The sequence below is a fragment of the Topomyia yanbarensis genome, chromosome 2 (assembly GCF_030247195.1).
Source record: "Topomyia yanbarensis strain Yona2022 chromosome 2, ASM3024719v1, whole genome shotgun sequence".
Taxonomy (NCBI): domain Eukaryota; kingdom Metazoa; phylum Arthropoda; class Insecta; order Diptera; family Culicidae; genus Topomyia; species Topomyia yanbarensis.
The window spans coordinates 299,797,493-299,815,304 of NC_080671.1; the positions used below are offsets into that span (position 1 = coordinate 299,797,493).

At 38.3% G+C, this 17,812-nt stretch overlaps 1 protein-coding gene across 7 annotated transcripts in view; it reads right to left on the reverse strand.

The window, feature by feature from the left end:
• Positions 1–3,818, reverse strand: part of LOC131683352 (uncharacterized) — a 126,482-nt gene extending 122,664 nt beyond the window's left edge. The window contains exons 1-3 of one of the 7 annotated variants that reach the window (XM_058965242.1): positions 3,608–3,818; positions 3,384–3,456; positions 3,202–3,326 (exon numbers count right to left, since the gene is read on the reverse strand). In XM_058965242.1, the coding sequence (XP_058821225.1) occupies positions 3,202–3,326; positions 3,384–3,436 (178 nt within the window). In that variant the 5' untranslated portion in view covers positions 3,437–3,456; positions 3,608–3,818. Of the gene's footprint in view, positions 1–3,201; positions 3,327–3,383 lie in introns of all 7 variants that reach the window. The other 6 variants (XM_058965241.1, XM_058965240.1, XM_058965239.1 and 3 more) reach the window with 6 other exon arrangements.
• Positions 3,819–17,812: the final 13,994 nt, after the last annotated feature.

Here is a 17,812-nt window from a genome sequence, read left to right on the forward strand (position 1 = left end):
ATGACATTGGAGAAATACCCAGCTGATTTTGGATCGCGTTTTGCCATTCGGGATTTCCAGTTGTGCTTCTCAATAGCATTTCGTCTTAAAAAGTGCTACAGATATTCACATTTACATCGGGCCGCGCCGAGGTTGGTCAACCAATATTTCCAATTATCAAAGACAACTGTCACGATACTCAGTGTCCTTTTTGCTTTTGCCTGAACCAGCGCGAATCGATCGACAAATCAGCTGTCAGCCTGCGTGCACGAACCAAATATACGAATTAAAACAGTTATCTGGATCCAAGATATCGATTCATCAACAGAGCGGAGAAAACGTTGCTTGAATTCTATAAAATAAACAATTTATCATTTGCAGATGAGACAATAAATTAAATTCTATTCAATGCGACTTTACTGGATTTATTGATTTGAACTACATATAATTTCCCCGACTAATTAGCGAAATGCGGTATAACTTTTGGAAGGCGTTTTATAAAGCAGGGTCTATATTCTCGAGTTGAATTGTCGATCGTTAGTATTTATTATCGCACAACGTGCTTTTGCGGATTCTCCATTTTGTTAAGATAATTTTCCAATAGAAAAAAAACTGTCGATCATTGGCAACCTTCTTCAAAAGTACATTGAGATAAATGCGTAGATTTCCATAGAAAAAAATGCATTTCCGTAGATTTTATCTATCATTATCCGTAGATCCGTAGAAAACCTCCAAATCCGTAGATCTACGGAGATTTCCGTAGATCTGACTGGTTTAGTCACTTAGGTGCGAGTTTGTGCAAATGCCAACGTTGGGATATTAGCAACAACTGATTTAAACGGACATGTGTCGCTTCTATTTATGACTTTTCGTGTTTGATTAAGCGACTAAGGTGCCCTCTAATGACGGCTGAAATCTGCCTCACGAATGCTAATTTTCCCGTTTTTCGTGAACTTTTTAATTTTACCAATTTCCAAAAGTCTACTTTTATTGGGGAGATATTAAATTATTACCAATATTTAAGTTAGGTGTTTCTGAATCGGTTGGTGTATGAATGATTAAAATCCATCTAGTAATATTGGAGTTATAAGCGTGCAAACCTTACATAGTTTCGTTACATGGAAGATAGTTTGGATTTTAGAATGACACCTAGCCCCAGATAATGGAGTAAGACATTTTTAATGTCAAAACATGTTTATTGTTTTTAATTGCTTCGGAATGGCAAGACACATTTCATAGAAGATATTTTTCGTATAGGGCACCTTCTTTTTTCGAAATCTAGGCCACTTTGAAATCAATAACTGCTAAGTGGTGAGACTTTCGTCGACTTGAACAGATGGTAAATGTATGAAACCCTATTAACAACAGTAAATCAAAGCGAGAATGGCAGTAAAGCCGAGCAGGTTAATCGCATTTCCTCTCTTGCTTTTCTGAAAATTGGTTTCGACCTTTATGTCGTTTGCGTACTATTCTCTAATGCATATCAAGGCTCCTTGCGTTCCTGTAAACTATGGAGTTTTGCTGAATTTTTCGATCACCAATAATTGCAAATCGTCCCATTTGAAGCAGTTCACCAAGTCTAAAACTGTTGGCTACTAAATCGCTGTTCGTTATTTTATAGATAAAAGTTTAAGAGCAAACCAAATACAGACATGACTTAGACGATAGTCTTATTAAGCGGCACCCAGTGAATGATGGAAACCAATCAGAATGTCGCTAATAAAACTTTAACTTCTAGAATTATTATGATGATGGCCCCACCTCATTCCCATACAAAGGTGTTATCTCAACGATTTATCTAGAAGGCAAATTAATATAATTAAACGTTATCTTGCAGACCGATATTTTGAAACAGATCCCCCTGCAGAGTTAACATATTTGTCATAAAAAATTGTATAGTATTACGGTACCAGAAATGGGTTGGTATTCCCGGGATTTTCGGTACCGGTATTACCGGTACCACAACCCTATTCCGGACCATGGTGATGGTGTTTTCATGGGTTGAATCCATTTCAACATCACTATGCAATGGGAGTGAATTTAAACCGTGAGTAAGAGATTAAAAGCATTTCCTTTACTCGGATTGACTATGACAGCACAAATTTCGCGAGTGGTAAGCTCAGATATAAGACATAAATCAACGGCACTATATGTAAGTATGGATGCAAGATGCATTTCACGAGGATTGCAATCATGCCATTTTTGTTGGAACGAACGAAGACATGGTTTAGTAACATTACAACATAGATGTTTCCGTTTTGGAAATAAGGTTCTTGAACCAAAGTTATCAAATATTTCTTCAGAAGGCGGGATAGGTTTCTAATTGTTGTAGGTTTATGCTGAATATTTTTTGTGCTACTCTAGCCACTGTCGATTGAAGCAGTATAATTTTCAATTTAAACACTTACTGTACAACAACTACTAGATACTAAACATGTTGGACCTTAATAGCCTGTAACTAACCCTGGAAGGTTGAATAGATCTATAGCCACACACCATACTTTGCTGCATTCCAGTTTTCTGATAAATAAACTTCAGCTGTCCAATTCGCCTTACACTGTATGACACTGGCTCATTATACATATTTTAGACCCTCCAACCTTTGCCTTTTGCTCGATGGAACAAGGGGGGGGGGGCAAGAATTAAATTAGTTGTTCTTTAATGCACTCATAAATGATAAAATAAAAATCTTCATTTCACGACAGTAATGCTATGTTTGATTCAAATTAATTTAAAGCCTATGGAAAACTAGTTGATCTTTCTATCATCCGATAAAGGTCTTAGTATTTGTTCTAAAAGTTTGGTATTAGGCTTCACATCGACACGTTTTCGAATCTTATCAAATTCTCTAATGTGCGGAAAGATTACAAAAATAATACTTGTTTGTGGTTTACCGAAAATTGTGGATATTGGAAACTATGACGACGGAGTTTTTATTATACAGTATGATAGAATGCTCTCTAGTAATTCCTACCGGAATGGAGCAATATTTTATTACTATTAAATATAACAATATTAATAATACAAATACTGCATAATTCGACCATCTATTCACCCAGAACTGCTTGAGAAGCAGTAAACTAGGCTTACGTAGCATCCGAATCGATCTATACCATTTCATCATAATGTAGTGGAAGTAATCTTATAGAATAAGATATTTTGTTATTCAATCAATTAACGTACAGAATCACTTGCTATTATAGATCTGGACGGTTCACTTACTTTGTAGAACAGATGAGAATTCTTCTGGCCGACATGTCTCTAGATTCGAGTCAACCGTTATACCACTGAACCGGTCCGAAACTCCTTTGAACACGCCCTCAGGAGCATCTTCGACAGCAGCATATCTTTAAAATAGGATGTCATAAGTGATCAAGTCGTCTATGTTTTTAATATCAATGTACTTATTGAACCAGTTGTCGGAAGAACTCAATATAGTGTCTGGTTTTTCGCTCATCACTCTGCTAGACAGATTTACTATCGGAATAGTTTTATGTTTATGGCGAGAAAATAAACAAGCTCGTTTAACACAGATCATTTAACTTTTGCAAAATAAAAAGAACCAAAACGATAAGAGACTGTTGTATCACACTAACTCATTGAATCAATTTGTAGTGCATATACCTACGACCGCACAATACGTATCACAGCACCAAATCAGTAGATGTAGCACGATTTCATTGTTGTTGAGTTTAGACAGATTACATTATTCACAACAATCGTCAACACAAAGCCATGACCGATTTTCTGGTTTGTTTTTAAAGCTCAGACCGAATGAAAATTGCAGTGTTGATATATTAACAGATGGGAACAATGGCGGAAGTCAATCAAACTTGTCAACTGTATAGACAGAGATGCCAGATATACATTTTTTTCAAATAATTGCAGTGTAAATTTTAATTGTCTGCCCGCATAAATGTGTACCATATGCCAACCATTGAATCAAACGTTGAAAAACCATTTTCAATATGGTCCGTTCAACAATAGATTAACCATTGCCTGTTATATTATCTAACATAACCAGGTCGTTAAGAACTGTCAACATACCAAAATATACTTTTTTCCATATACATTTTGACAACACATCATTCAAGAACTATACAGATTATGATAGCATGCATAATTTATATCTAGCGATGCATAACATATTGTTACACGCTATTTTCTGAAGAGAGCTTCGTTGACACTAAGTGGACTGTCGCTATATCCGATTAAGCCGCAATATTTTTAGACGAGGATTTGAGGATTTGTAAGCTACATGTTTTTGAAGCAGCGTAAACAGACGTATAAAAAAGACCACCAGACCAATATTAACCTCCGGCGCAAAAGTACAATGCAGTATGCAAATCTCCAATATAGGATACACGGAAGGTATTGGAAATGGTAACTGAAATGAGCCCGGTCAGCGTGGCAAGCAGAAAGTTAGCAAAAGTTGAGCAAAGCGAAATTGACGCTGGCAGAGTTTCTGCGAGCATTTTGCGCGATTTGTGCGAGAATTCTGGCAACGAATTCGCTCAAATGCAACAACCGTTTCTGACAGAAGCGGTTAAATCAACCGAAGCTGCTCACTTTTATCCAGAATCCAGCCGGGAATGTACGGCCACGATCTCTGTACGCTTCCTGCCACATCTTTGCCAGAGGTTTTGCTCGATTGGTGCTAAATTCTACCAGGTAGGAATTGCCAGGATTTTTGCACAGTTTATGTCTGAGTTATGCCAGGGTTTTGCTCGGTTCCTGTCAAAATTTGCCAGAAAACGCGAGCGAAACCGAGTTCGCCCTAGCTCAACTAACCCGACAGGATACGCGTAGAAATCTGACAGGGCTGCCAAACCAAGACTTATAGAAATCTAGCAGAGCGGTCTGTGCCAGAAAATTTGCTCACTGGGAGTGTGGTAGTACACACAGAAAAAAAAATGTTGGTAAAAATAAGAGTTTTTCACTCTGAGCAAAAAACAACCAACACATACTCTTAGTTTAAAAATAAAACTTTTGTTTTGAGTACTATTCTTCATTTGCTTAAAATTGAAACTTTTACTTTGATTATTATTCTTTATTAATTTAAAAGTTTTACTTTCAACCTAATAGTTGGCGTTGGTTGTTTTTTGCTAAGAGCGGAACACTCTTATTTTTACCAATATTTTGTTTGTCTGTGTATAATAGTTCAATTATAATGGTGGAATATATCTATAGTATTCCCAATATGGAGAGTATTGTATGAATAGTTTGGAAATGGGTTTAAAGATTTCTGGAATGGTATTTATTTATACGGGTGGTAAATGCCAAAAATGTCAGAAAACCTATTTTCGAACCTACCGATAAATCGGTGGCCAGACCTACCGATTTATCGGTAGTCCTACCGATTTTGGTCTTCCCTACCGATTCACAGACGACCAAGGCAAAATTACCGATATTTTGTTATCCCTACCGAAAACTACCGATTTTTATTGATTTTGGACACATCCTACTCAACATTCATTTTTTGGGTTGGATTTGGTCTGAGATCTGTGTTTTCAGTATTTTACACTATGTCAACACTACGGTTTTGGCACAGCAACCCGGCCTACCGATAACTACCGATAAACTTTTAGTGACCCTACCGATATTAAGGAATTCTATCTGGCCACCCTGCCTGTTATTAGGTTTTACACCAACTGATATAACCCCACAAAACGAACCGGATGAACTTCTTTTGACAATTCTCGGTGGTTTGTTTACATGGAAGTTACGTGAGTTCGAATGTAACAGATGAACACCCGTTGCGCTCGCACTCACGCATCTGACAAAGTAAATAAACCACCGAGAATTGTCAAACATGAACTTCATTCATTATGAGTTCATTCGTGTCGTCATCTTGTAGAACTCAATTGATGTGTGCTGTGAAAAGAAAAAAAGTGCATTTGAAGTAGAGCACTCTAGTTAGAGTGTGGCCAAGAGACCATGACGTATCCAAACGAACATGGAATTTGACGTATACACAATAGAAATACGTCAAATTTCATGTTCGTTTGGATACGTCATGGCCTCTTGGCTACACTCTAACTACACGGTTAAATAAAACAACCTGCAGAATAAGTTCTTTTAACTTACTTTTGAGTTGGGCGTCGCTTTCGCACTTATTAGTGTTGTTAAAAACAAAAAGAGAGATTCGACTCAGTCGAGGTCTTCCGTGGAGGAAGGTACTTTTGAGTTGTTTGGGGTGAACTCAAAATTAGGTAAATTCAACTTAAATTTGAGTATAAAAAACCTATCAATGAGTTGTAATTTTTGCCGTGGTTAAATGGAAACTACCTTCAACACGGTTTACCTAATTTTAAGTTCCCCCACGATACCACGAGATTGAGTCAAAGGAACTCAATTTTAGGTAGTTTTTCGTTTCCGTGTAGAGTGCTCTAATTTGAAGTGCTCAGAATAAAAATCGATAAACAATTTCTACACGGAAAAATCTGAAGTAGATAAATTTGTGGTTTAAAACCAATACAAGTGAGCGCCATTATTTAAAAAAAAACCAAAATAAAAATCTGACAAAACTCTGTGTAATTAAAAATAAATCTGCATATTGGCAGATATGTTAACAAATCTGGCATCTCTTAGAGGTAATACATTAACAGCTGGGTGAAGTCCATTAGGGCGCTTTCATAGCGCATATGTATTGGTGAGCCGTTGGGCAGGCAAAAATGACAGTTGCATATAATGTATATGGAGCGGATAGATTGATTTATTTTAAATAATTAATTCACAATATTAAGAGCAAATATTAGAAAATGTAATGTATTATAGGAATCACAATTAAACATTCATTGCGTATCATAATGTTTTCTATCGTTTGAACCGAATTAATCAAAACTTGTACATTATAATATTTCATTTCATTAACAATCTGTAATTTTTCTATGCAAAAATATCAACAAGCTAGTCGGAGGTGGAGCTTTTTGTAGAACGTCTTTGAAAAAACACGACCTGCAGTGTTAACTGCCATTCAAAGACTACTGAACCGATTTATTTCAATCTTTGCATATACATTCTATGTAAAAAATACCTAACCCCTACGTTGAGTCTTCGAGATAATTTTTCAAAAGTTTTGTTCGATTCGCTTCAGTTAAATTTCTAAAAAAATCGCAAAAAAGTGTTTTTTCATACTGAAACCCTTTACCTGTACTCCCACCCCCTGATACAACTTTTAAACATGTTGAATTTGGCTTTCTTATCATAAATAGTAGGGTGAAATTTTATGCTATTTCAATGCATATTTGAAAAATGTAATTTGTAAAAAATATAAGTTTTATTTTTATAGGTGAAGAAATATAATATCTGATGTAAGTGTCAGCAGATTCCACAGGAGCAACGTTCTTACGTTTACATGCTTGGGTTTGGAAAATTTGGTTTGATACCAAGTCGGTCTACTTCAGTGCATTTAGTATTGTACATTTCCCTACGATTGAACCACGTATATGGCATCCCTATCCCGTTTATATTGAACTGACATGAGCCAACATCTCTGCGGGCACACAAATTATGGGCCCCACTGACAGTTCTGATTGCTCTGCTCGTTTTGCTGCAAGCTCGATCCACTCTAGATAAAAACGATACGGCATGACTCGATCTTTAGATGTTTGTCATCGAGCTAAAATATTGGACAATAAATGGAAGAAAAGTGATGTTTTCGTTATGTTGATGTAAAACAAACACTTTACACCATGATACATCGATAATAAAACGAATTCGAGCATCAATAAGCCGTGTCGTATGGAATAGATTCCGTTGATTGTGGATCGACCTTAAAACGACGTTTTAGATCTTGGCTTGCAAAACATGGCGGCGTAGCAGATACCTGGATTGAACCGAGCAGTTCTGGACAATTATCCGCCAGCGAAAAGCGAAACCATGCGTCCTCATCACGATTGTCCTTTTTGCAACCATCAACTACACACGTTCTAAACGCGAGTTTATATGTAAAAATCTTCAAATCTCGAGTACTTTTTCAAATGGACGTAAGTAACATTGAGAGCCTCTCTTTGTTTACTTTCTCTTTCGTTTATTATGACGTCATTACAAAACTTTGTACTAATTTTCCAGTACATATCGAAAGCCGACGGTTTTTACTACAATATTATGCAAAGAGTAGAGTAGTAAATGTTGAAATGGCCGAGTAATGAACAGAAGAGAAAGACCTCAAGGAGAATCTCTCATTGTTACTTACGTCCATTTGAAAAAGTACTCGAGAAATAGCCCTATAGGGCTCTTGCTACACACAGTCAAAGCATCTGTTGGGCACACATTGCATGTTTACGTTCCATGCAGCAAGTTAAAAGTTCAAGCAAAATGATATTCTTCTCAACAAAAATCCACCCAGTTCCATAATAATAATCTGTGATTATATGGCAATAAACACAAAGGATTATTTGAAGATTTTTACATATAAACTCGCGTTTAGAACGTGTGTAGTTGATGGTTGCAAAAAGGACAATAGTGATGAGGAAGTATGGTTTCGCTTTTCGCTGGCGGATAATTGTCCAGAACTGCTCGGTTCAATCGTAGGGAAATGTACAATACTAAATGCACTGAAGTAGACCGACTTGGTATCAAACCAAATTTTCCAAACCCAAGCATGTAAACGTAAGAAACATTTGGTTTGCTCCTGTGGAATCTACTGACACTCACTTCAGATATCATATTTCTTCACCTATAAAAATAAAACTTATATTTTTTACAAATTACATTTTTCAAATATGCATTGAAATAGCATAAAATTTCACCCTACTATTTATGATAAGAAAGCCAAATTCAACATGTTTAAAAGTTGTATCAGGGGGTGGGAGTACAGGTAAAGGGTTTCAGTATGAAAAAAACACTTTTTTTCGATTTTTTTGTAGAAATTTAACTGAAGCGAATCGAACAAAACTTTTGAAAAATTATCTCGAAGACTCAACGTAAGGGAATGTATATGCAAAGATTGAAATAAATCGGTTCAGTAGTCTTTGAATGGAAATTAACACTGCAAGTCGTGTTTTTTTAAAGACGTTCTACAAAAAGCTTCATCTCCGACTCGCTTGTTGATATTGTTGCATAGAAAAATTACAGCATTTTAATGAAATAAAATATTATAATGCACAAGTTTTGATTAATTCGCTTTACTCAAATATCTAAAAAAATCGCAAAAAGTGTTTTCTTTATACTGAAACCCTTAAGCCCCCCCCCCCCCTTGAGTCGTATAGGCCTTAAAACCTTTCAAGTCTAGAAGCTTTTTTGTATGCATAAAATCTCGATGCACAAGATATTTCACAAATTTGAAATAAAAACCATTTTTTTCTGCAAAAATCAATGGGTATGAAGCATAGCGTAGGCAATACTTTACTTATTTTGTCCGCGTATCCGGTTCAAACGATAGAAAACATTATGTTACGCAATGAATGTTTAATTGTGATTCCTATAATACATTACATTTTCTAATATTTGCTCTTAATATTGTGAATTAATTATTTAAAATAAATCAATCTATCCGCTCCATATACATTATATGCAACTGTCATTTTTGCCTGCCCAACGACTCTCCAATACATATGCGCTATGCAAGCGCCCTATTCCGAACACTCTGGTAGCTCTAAAGCCAAATTTACACCTTTCCGATCCGATTCAGCGACGGTTCAATACCGTGCACGGACGCCAATATTCTTTCATATCATCAAATGCGAGCATTCACACTTGTCCGGGACGGTGCCGTGCCGGAAAAGTGTGAACGTCCGCATTTGATTGTATGAAAGAATATTGGCGCAGAGATGCCAGGTACTTTTTTCGAATGTCTGCAATAATAATTTTAAAAGTCTGGGAAGAACAAAAAATGTCAGGAAAGCTAGTGTAACCAAAAGCCTCTATATTCAAAAATCTGCAAATATCTGCAATAAAACTAAAAAATCTGCAAATATCTGCAACCAAACTAGAAAATCTGCAAATATCTGCGTCATCGAAAAATCTGCAGCTTAAATTAAAAGTCTGCGAATTTGCAGACTTGTCTGCAAATCTGGCATCTCTGTATTGGCGTCCATGCACGGTACTGAACCGTCACTGAATCGGATCGGATAGATGTAAATAGTGCTTAACCGTGTACTGCACTGTGACGTCAGGCATTTTATTTGACAGATGTTGGTAATGTTATTTACCTTTTTAAACTGGTTTGTATCATTTAAGCGATATATTGGGAAGCATCTATCATACCATAATGATTGTTTGTGGAAGTCTATATTTATGGCTGTATGTACTTGCAAAAGCATAAAACCATACCATTACCAGGTTCAGGACAGGATTTGTACAGAAAGAATGAGAAGAGTAGTGTGAAACCTTTCCTTCCCTTTCATGTAACGCTATCGATACAATAAAGACGTGCTTTGTATATTTAGATATTTAGAATTTGATGATTTGACTTTTATTGAAATACGTTGAAAGTTCTAATTTTTCACGCGTTGTAACGTCACGTTACATTATCGGTCATAAAACAATCCTCTTCCAGTATATTCAGTTAATGTTGATTGAATCTTTCGTGAAACTTTTTCTACTTTCATTTGATAAAGTTATAACATATTTGTCGAATGAAGATTCGTCAAATCATTGCAACCAAGGTGCTTAGAGTTATAAGGTGATGCGTCTTTGGCAGTAACTAGGTGAGGAGTGAGGTAAGCGTGCAGCACACTGCGGGGAAGAAAAATGACAACGAACAACTTTGTTTACCGCCTGAAATCTAAGCAAACATATGGAGAGAAATAGTAAACAATGTTGTTAGCTGTCGTTTCTAAAACCAACATGGCTGATCGGTGTTTTTGAGGATTGTATCACCTGAGAATAAAAACTCCTTGATTGCAACTGTTACGTATCGGTTTCGTAACGTTTAGTTGTGGTGGTGGGGCCACACTGTACTCACCAGCTATTAGGGTCGTTTCACTACGGTCTCCTGGAGAAATTCACACTGGGCGGACGTTTCTTCCACACTATGGTCACTGAGCGAATCGTAATTAATTTTCGGCGGAAACAAGTACCTAAAGGAATGCACTGTAAACAAAATGGACGACACAACTTGTATATACAGACCATACACTTTTTATTTACAACTACTATTTTTTTGATTTCGCTACGCCAGAAATTTATTACTTGCTTTTTATTCGACGAAAACTTTCTTCTGTCGATACCGTTGCGATCGTGATGACTTTGGTCGACTTGCAGCTGGCTCGATGAGGCGCGGGCTTCGACGGTGGTGCAGTAACGTACGGACGATAGCGACAGGGGACTCCTGAAGAAGCAGCAACTCGGCCTATTTGTAGCGGAGGCCTGCGTTTCACTACGGGACCCGGGGAGTGGTACTGCGCGCACTTTTCACACACGAGTGTCTAACTATCAATCGAGCGGGATTTTTAACGTTTTTCGGTCGAGTGGACCCTACCCTACCGGTACTTGGGTAAAGGCGTCCACAATGGCGTTTTTGGCTTGCCAATCACTGACCGTTTTTCTGCACTCGCGTCGGACGTCGTTAATTCACAAAAAACCGGTAGCTACAGTTATCCCGCTCGAGCAACCGAACAGAACCAAACGATCGTGTGAATGTTCTGAACGGTCAACAAGATCCTACGGATCGACACAAACTTTACTACGGAAGAAACGCACGGTCACAATGGGCGTATGACTCGCTGCTGTTGGTCGTCACTCCTCCGGGTCAATTAACTATTAGAGACCGCATTACCTTTTCGCGGTAGATTTTACCTTGCCCTGTCCGTTTTCCAAAATATACCCACCGCACCTCCTCGCATCCCACCCCGCATTTGATGACGGTGATGATGAGATGACAGAGCGATGACGGTTGACATTTACAAAAAATTTATCGTTTTGATTGATGTCACGAAATATTTTTAGTACAAAAGCTATCAAGAATATTTAATGTGCGGTACTTGTTTCCTTGATTTTGTTTAAATATTGAACAATAATAACGACAAAAAAATATAATAACAAAATGAATAACAAATAAACAAGCAAAATAAATAATAAATATAAATCAATAAATATATGAATAAATAAGTATATAAATAAATAGATATAAAAATAAATAAATAAATAAATAGACAAAAAATAAATAAATCTCTGAACAAATAAATAACAAAATCTACATTTGACACCAACCTGGGCTATTAAGCAGAACTTAAACGCGACTCAAACATGCAAGCACGGAGTAGTAATGGTTTGACATTTAAATTCTACTTAGACATTTACGAACAATATTTTCAAAGTATAAACAAAGAACAGGCGTCGTCAAATACACGAGATTAACTGTACACTGTTATTTATTTATACGACAAAAAATAACAATATTTACAAATATATACAAGCTGAGCTCAGTGACCAAAGCGACGATATTGTGACCTAAGAAATCACAGGTCACACAACGTCACGAAAGAAAGTGTCGTATGGAGATGTTACTTAAATTGCGAAGAGTGTGTCAAGTGATCCGTAGACAGCAGAAGCAACAGAAGCGCAAAAAGTACACACCAAAAAATAATGAAATTTAAACGACATGTAAATCAATACGAATGTAAATATACAACGATTGTGTGTGTGTGTTAACCATCCTAACTCCCACTAGCTGGTAGTGATTTACAGAAAAAAGATCTATGCTATATTTCACCCTAAGGAGGAAAATTTGGTAAAAACCAAAATTTCTCACTAGGGTGAAAATTTGTTGGTAAAAACCAGTCTTTGTACAGGAGGGCACAAATCCTTATTTCATACTATGTTGCGTTTCGGCTTCGCCTCTTCAGAAACCGACACTAACGTATTGTCGGAATAGATTAGCGCCGGCTTGACGCAAATCCCTTAAAACTAAAACACACTATGTGTTTCAATCAAACGACTGATCAAACGTGATGTCCCGTTCGAGCAGAAGTTCTGTTTATGCCGATGAGACACAAGTGAAGCCGAAACTTGTCTTGGCTTAGCAGGCCTATGCGAAAGCACTATGCTATATTTCACCCTAAGGAGGAAAATTTGGTAAAAACCAAAATTTCTCACTAGGGTGAAAATTTGTTGGTAAAAACCAGTCTTTGTACAGGAGGGCACAAATCCTTATTTCATACTATGTTGCGTTTCGGCTTCGCCTCTTCAGAAACCGACACTAACGTATTGTCGGAATAGATTAGCGCCGGCTTGACGCAAATCCCTTAAAACTAAAACACACTATGTGTTTCAATCAAACGACTGATCAAACGTGATGTCCCGTTCGAGCAGAAGTTCTGTTTATGCCGATGAGACACAAGTGAAGCCGAAACTTGTCTTGGCTTAGCAGGCCTATGCGAAAGCACTACGCTATATTTCACCCTAAGGAGGAAAATTTGGTAAAAACCAAAATTTCTCACTAGGGTGAAAATTTGTTGGTAAAAACCAGTCTTTGTACAGGAGGGCACAAATCCTTATTTCATACTATGTTGCGTTTCGGCTTCGCCTCTTCAGAAACCGACACTAACGTAACTAACGCCGGCGGCGCTAATCTATTCCGACAATACGTTAGTGTCGGTTTCTGAAGAGGCGAAGCCGAAACGCAACATAGTATGAAATAAGGATTTGTGCCCTCCTGTACAAAGACTGGTTTTTACCAACAAATTTTCACCCTAGTGAGAAATTTTGGTTTTTACCAAATTTTCCTCCTTAGGGTGAAATATAGCATAGTGCTTTCGCATAGGCCTGCTAAGCCAAGACAAGTTTCGGCTTCACTTGTGTCTCGTCGGCATAAACAGAACTTCTGCTCGAACGGGACATCACGTTTGATCAGTCGTTTGATTGAAACACATAGTGTGTTTTAGTTTTAAGGGATTTGCGTCAAGCCGGCGCTAATCTATTCCGACAATACGTTAGTGTCGGTTTCTGAAGAGGCGAAGCCGAAACGCAACATAGTATGAAATAAGGATTTGTGCCCTCCTGTACAAAGACTGGTTTTTACCAACAAATTTTCACCCTAGTGAGAAATTTTGGTTTTTACCAAATTTTCCTCCTTAGGGTGAAATATAGCATAGTGCTTTCGCACAGGCCTGCTAAGCCAAGACAAGTTTCGGCTTCACTTGTGTCTCATCGGCATAAACAGAACTTCTGCTCGAACGGGACATCACGTTTGATCAGTCGTTTGATTGAAACACATAGTGTGTTTTAGTTTTAAGGGATTTGCGTGAAGCCGGCGCTAATCTATTCCGACAATACGTTAGTGTCGGTTTCTGAAGAGGCGAAGCCGAAACGCAACATAGTAAGAAAAAAGATGTTTGCATGTATTTTAACATATCCATGCAAATAACTTGGTTCAAGGATTTAGGTAGGTGTTAGCTCAATTGACTTTCCGATGACCCATTTCGTGTACAGTGCCAGACATGTTCCGAGGTCATCGTTCCATCAACCAGCCCCGCCTTACTGTAATGTTTGTATCAAATGGATTATAACATTACACTCAGGTTTTTTTTTACGCGGGGGATACGAGCCGCGTAAATGAAAACCGCGTAAATGAAAACCGCGTAAATTTCAAAATCCGCGTAAATGAAAACCGCGTAAATTTCAAAATCCGCGTAAATGAAAACCGCGTAAATTTCAAAATCCGCGTAAATGAAAACCGCGTAAATTTCAAAATCCGCGTAAATGAAAACCGCGTAAATTTCAAAATCCGCGTAAATGAAGACCACTTAAATTTAAGAATCCGCGATAAAGGGAACCTCATTGATGGATACCGCGTAAATTCCAAAATCCGCGTAAATGAAAACCGCGTAAATTTCAAAAACCGCGTAAATGAAAACCGCGTAAATTTCAAAATCCGCGTAAATGAAAACCGCGTAAATTTCAAAATCCGCGTAAATGAAAACCGCGTAAATTTCAAAATCCGCGTAAAAAAAAACCGCGTAAAAAAATACCGCGCAAAAAAAACCGCGTAAAAAAAACTTGAGTGTACAATAAGACTTTCGATTCCTTACATGAGGTAAGAAATCGACGCGTATTTAGTGTATTTATTTGATTTTTGTATATATAAATTAGAATGTCTGTAGAAAAATATACCAGTTTTTCTATTTCCTTCCTCATCTCCTACTTACGCGAGTGACTGATACTTGCTTATCCATTTTTCGTCCCATTCCAAACCTCCAGATATCCTCAAAATCTCCAGCTTCTTTCTCACGCATCAAACAGCCCGAGCAATCCTTTCTCTTTCTCACGTTTGCAAGTACAGCGCAATTTATCAACAACAGTATGCATGCAGCAGATACAGAAGACTCCACTGGCCACGCACGTGGTCCTGAGGTTTGGAAAATGTCGGAAGAAAAAGAAAAACTGACCTGCAGGTTTCCGAATGTGGAACTAAGAAATTGGTGCGACACCTATCGGGCGATAGCTACGGGTTACGCGCTGATAATTTGGAATCGCCACTTTTTTCACCAAGTGATGCCGAAATTTTTTTTACTTTTTGAGAAAGATTTATCACTGGGAAAAAACACTTTTTTTGAGTTTTTGATCTCCACTATTATTATTTACGTTGTTAAAACACTTTTTTCTTCCCCGCATCGGGAATAGACGGCCCGTATTGCGGGGAGAGCACTTTTGACACTCAATGTAAATATACAACGATTGAATCCAAAATTTGATTGAAAATTACGTTAAAATCTATTGGAGAATCAAACAGCATACAATTTTACACTTTCATTCGTGTAATATTACATGCCTTTCATTTCACAGCAGTATTCGAGTAAAAATACATTGAAGTGCATTGGTTTTCCGTTTAAACTAACTGTAATTTTCAATCCACATGTAAAATTATAATAAAATTTGTTGAAGAAAGCACGACAAGTCGTGTGTATTTGTGGTGGAACTTAATTTTACATTTATGTTAATGCTCCAAATATGTGCATGAAAATAAACTTAAAATCAGAAAATATTTTTTTCTGTGTAGCCTGGCATAATTCCGATGAGAAAGCGTTGGTAACGATTGTACTGTTTGTAGAAGATCGACAATTGAACCTAGTGAAAAACGCCGAAACGACTCGTGATGCGTGGAATCAGACGACTATGACGCCGCAAGTGTCTCTCTTAAGAAGAATTTGTAGCCTGAAAATAGCTGATGGCGCTGACATGGAAAAGCACTTATTCGATTTAGAATAACTTTTCGACCGATTGTCATGTGCTTGAGTACTCACTGAAAGTGCGATGGAGAGCCGCTCGGACGCTGACCAAACGATAGAATTGGTGAAACAAAAACTGCTGGATGAGCACCAGCGTCGTGTCACACAGGGAAGAAGGCTATGCAATTGCGAGGTAAGCAACAGAGGCCTGAGAAGAAGGAAAAGGTTTGTTTCCATTGTCGAAAATCCGGACATTTCCGTCGGGATTGCAGGCTGCTACAGCAGCAGAGGAAGAACGGAGAAGCAAGCGGCGGTAAGCAAAAGCAAAGCAGATTGCTGAGACAGACAATCCGATGTGTTTCGTTGTTGGCGGCATCCAGCAAAAAGATCGTTGGTATGTTGATAGTGAATGCTCTAGCCACAGGTTCTTCGAGAAGCTCAACAAAAATGTGAAGATCAATGTTGTGCTGGCGGATGGATCTACTACAAAATTCGTCGGTATCGGTGAAGGTTATGTAAATTGCCTTAGCGTCGACGGTACAGCACAGCAGATTTTGGTCAAAGAAGTCTTGTATATTCCCGATCTTTACAGCGGTCTACTCTCCGTTCGGAAGCTGACACAAAAGGGATTAACTGTGCATTTTGGTGCGTCGAAATGTGAAATCGTTGATCGTGAAGAAAAGGTGGCAGCAGTTGCGGATTTGTGTGGCAACCTGTATGTCTTGCGACAGGTACGGCCAAAATCATCAGTGAGAAGAAGCATTTGCAGAACTGCCAGCATACGTGGCACCAACGTTTTGGGCATCGTGACTCGGCGGTGCTGGATCGGATTGTCGCTAAAAACCTTGGCGATGGACTAGTAGTACAGGATTGCTGATTAATGCTAGTATGTGAACACTGCCTTCAAGGTAAACTGCCTAGAAATTGTGGACTGGTTGTGAACGTAATTCTGGGGTGTTGCCGTTACCTTATGACTCTTATTGACGACTTCAGTCGGTACACGGTAGTCTGCCTATTGAAACAGAAATTCGGTACGTGGCTCACGTGCAGAATAGATTCTGAACAGCTGAAGGAGTTTTATGAGTTAAAAGGGATCGAAGCTCAGTTTACGTCAGCGTACTCGCCCTAGAAAAATGGCGGGGCCTAACGGAAAAAACCGTATACTGCAGGAGATAACCACCTGTATGTTGCTGGACGCGGGACTTCCAAAAAGGTATTGGGGCGAGGAAATCATAACTGCGAGGAGGAGTTAAGTGACTCGGGAGAAGAGTACGTCGGCTGTAGAGAGATTAGTGAAGAATCCAGTTGTCCCGACGGTGACGGCAGTCCTAAGCAATCGTTGTGGCAAGCGGCCATGAAAGATAAGTACGAGTCTTTAATGCAGAATAGAACGTGGTCGTTGGTAGAGTTGCCTGCGGGGCGTTCGCCCATCGGATGTAAATGGGTATACAAAAGAAAGGAGGACGTTGAAGGTAACGTAGCACAGTTCACAACCCGAAGTTTCTCAAGGCTTTTCGCAACGGTATGGCGTCGATTACGATGTGTTATTCGCACCGGTGGCTACGCAGTTGACATTAAGGACCCTTCTAACAATAGCGGGACAGAAGCGGATGATTGTGCGTCATGTCGACGTGAAGTGTGCATACTTACACGGGAAATTACAAGAGGTGATATTTATGAAACAGCCAAAAGGATTTGTGGTTCGAGAAAGCGAGAAGCTA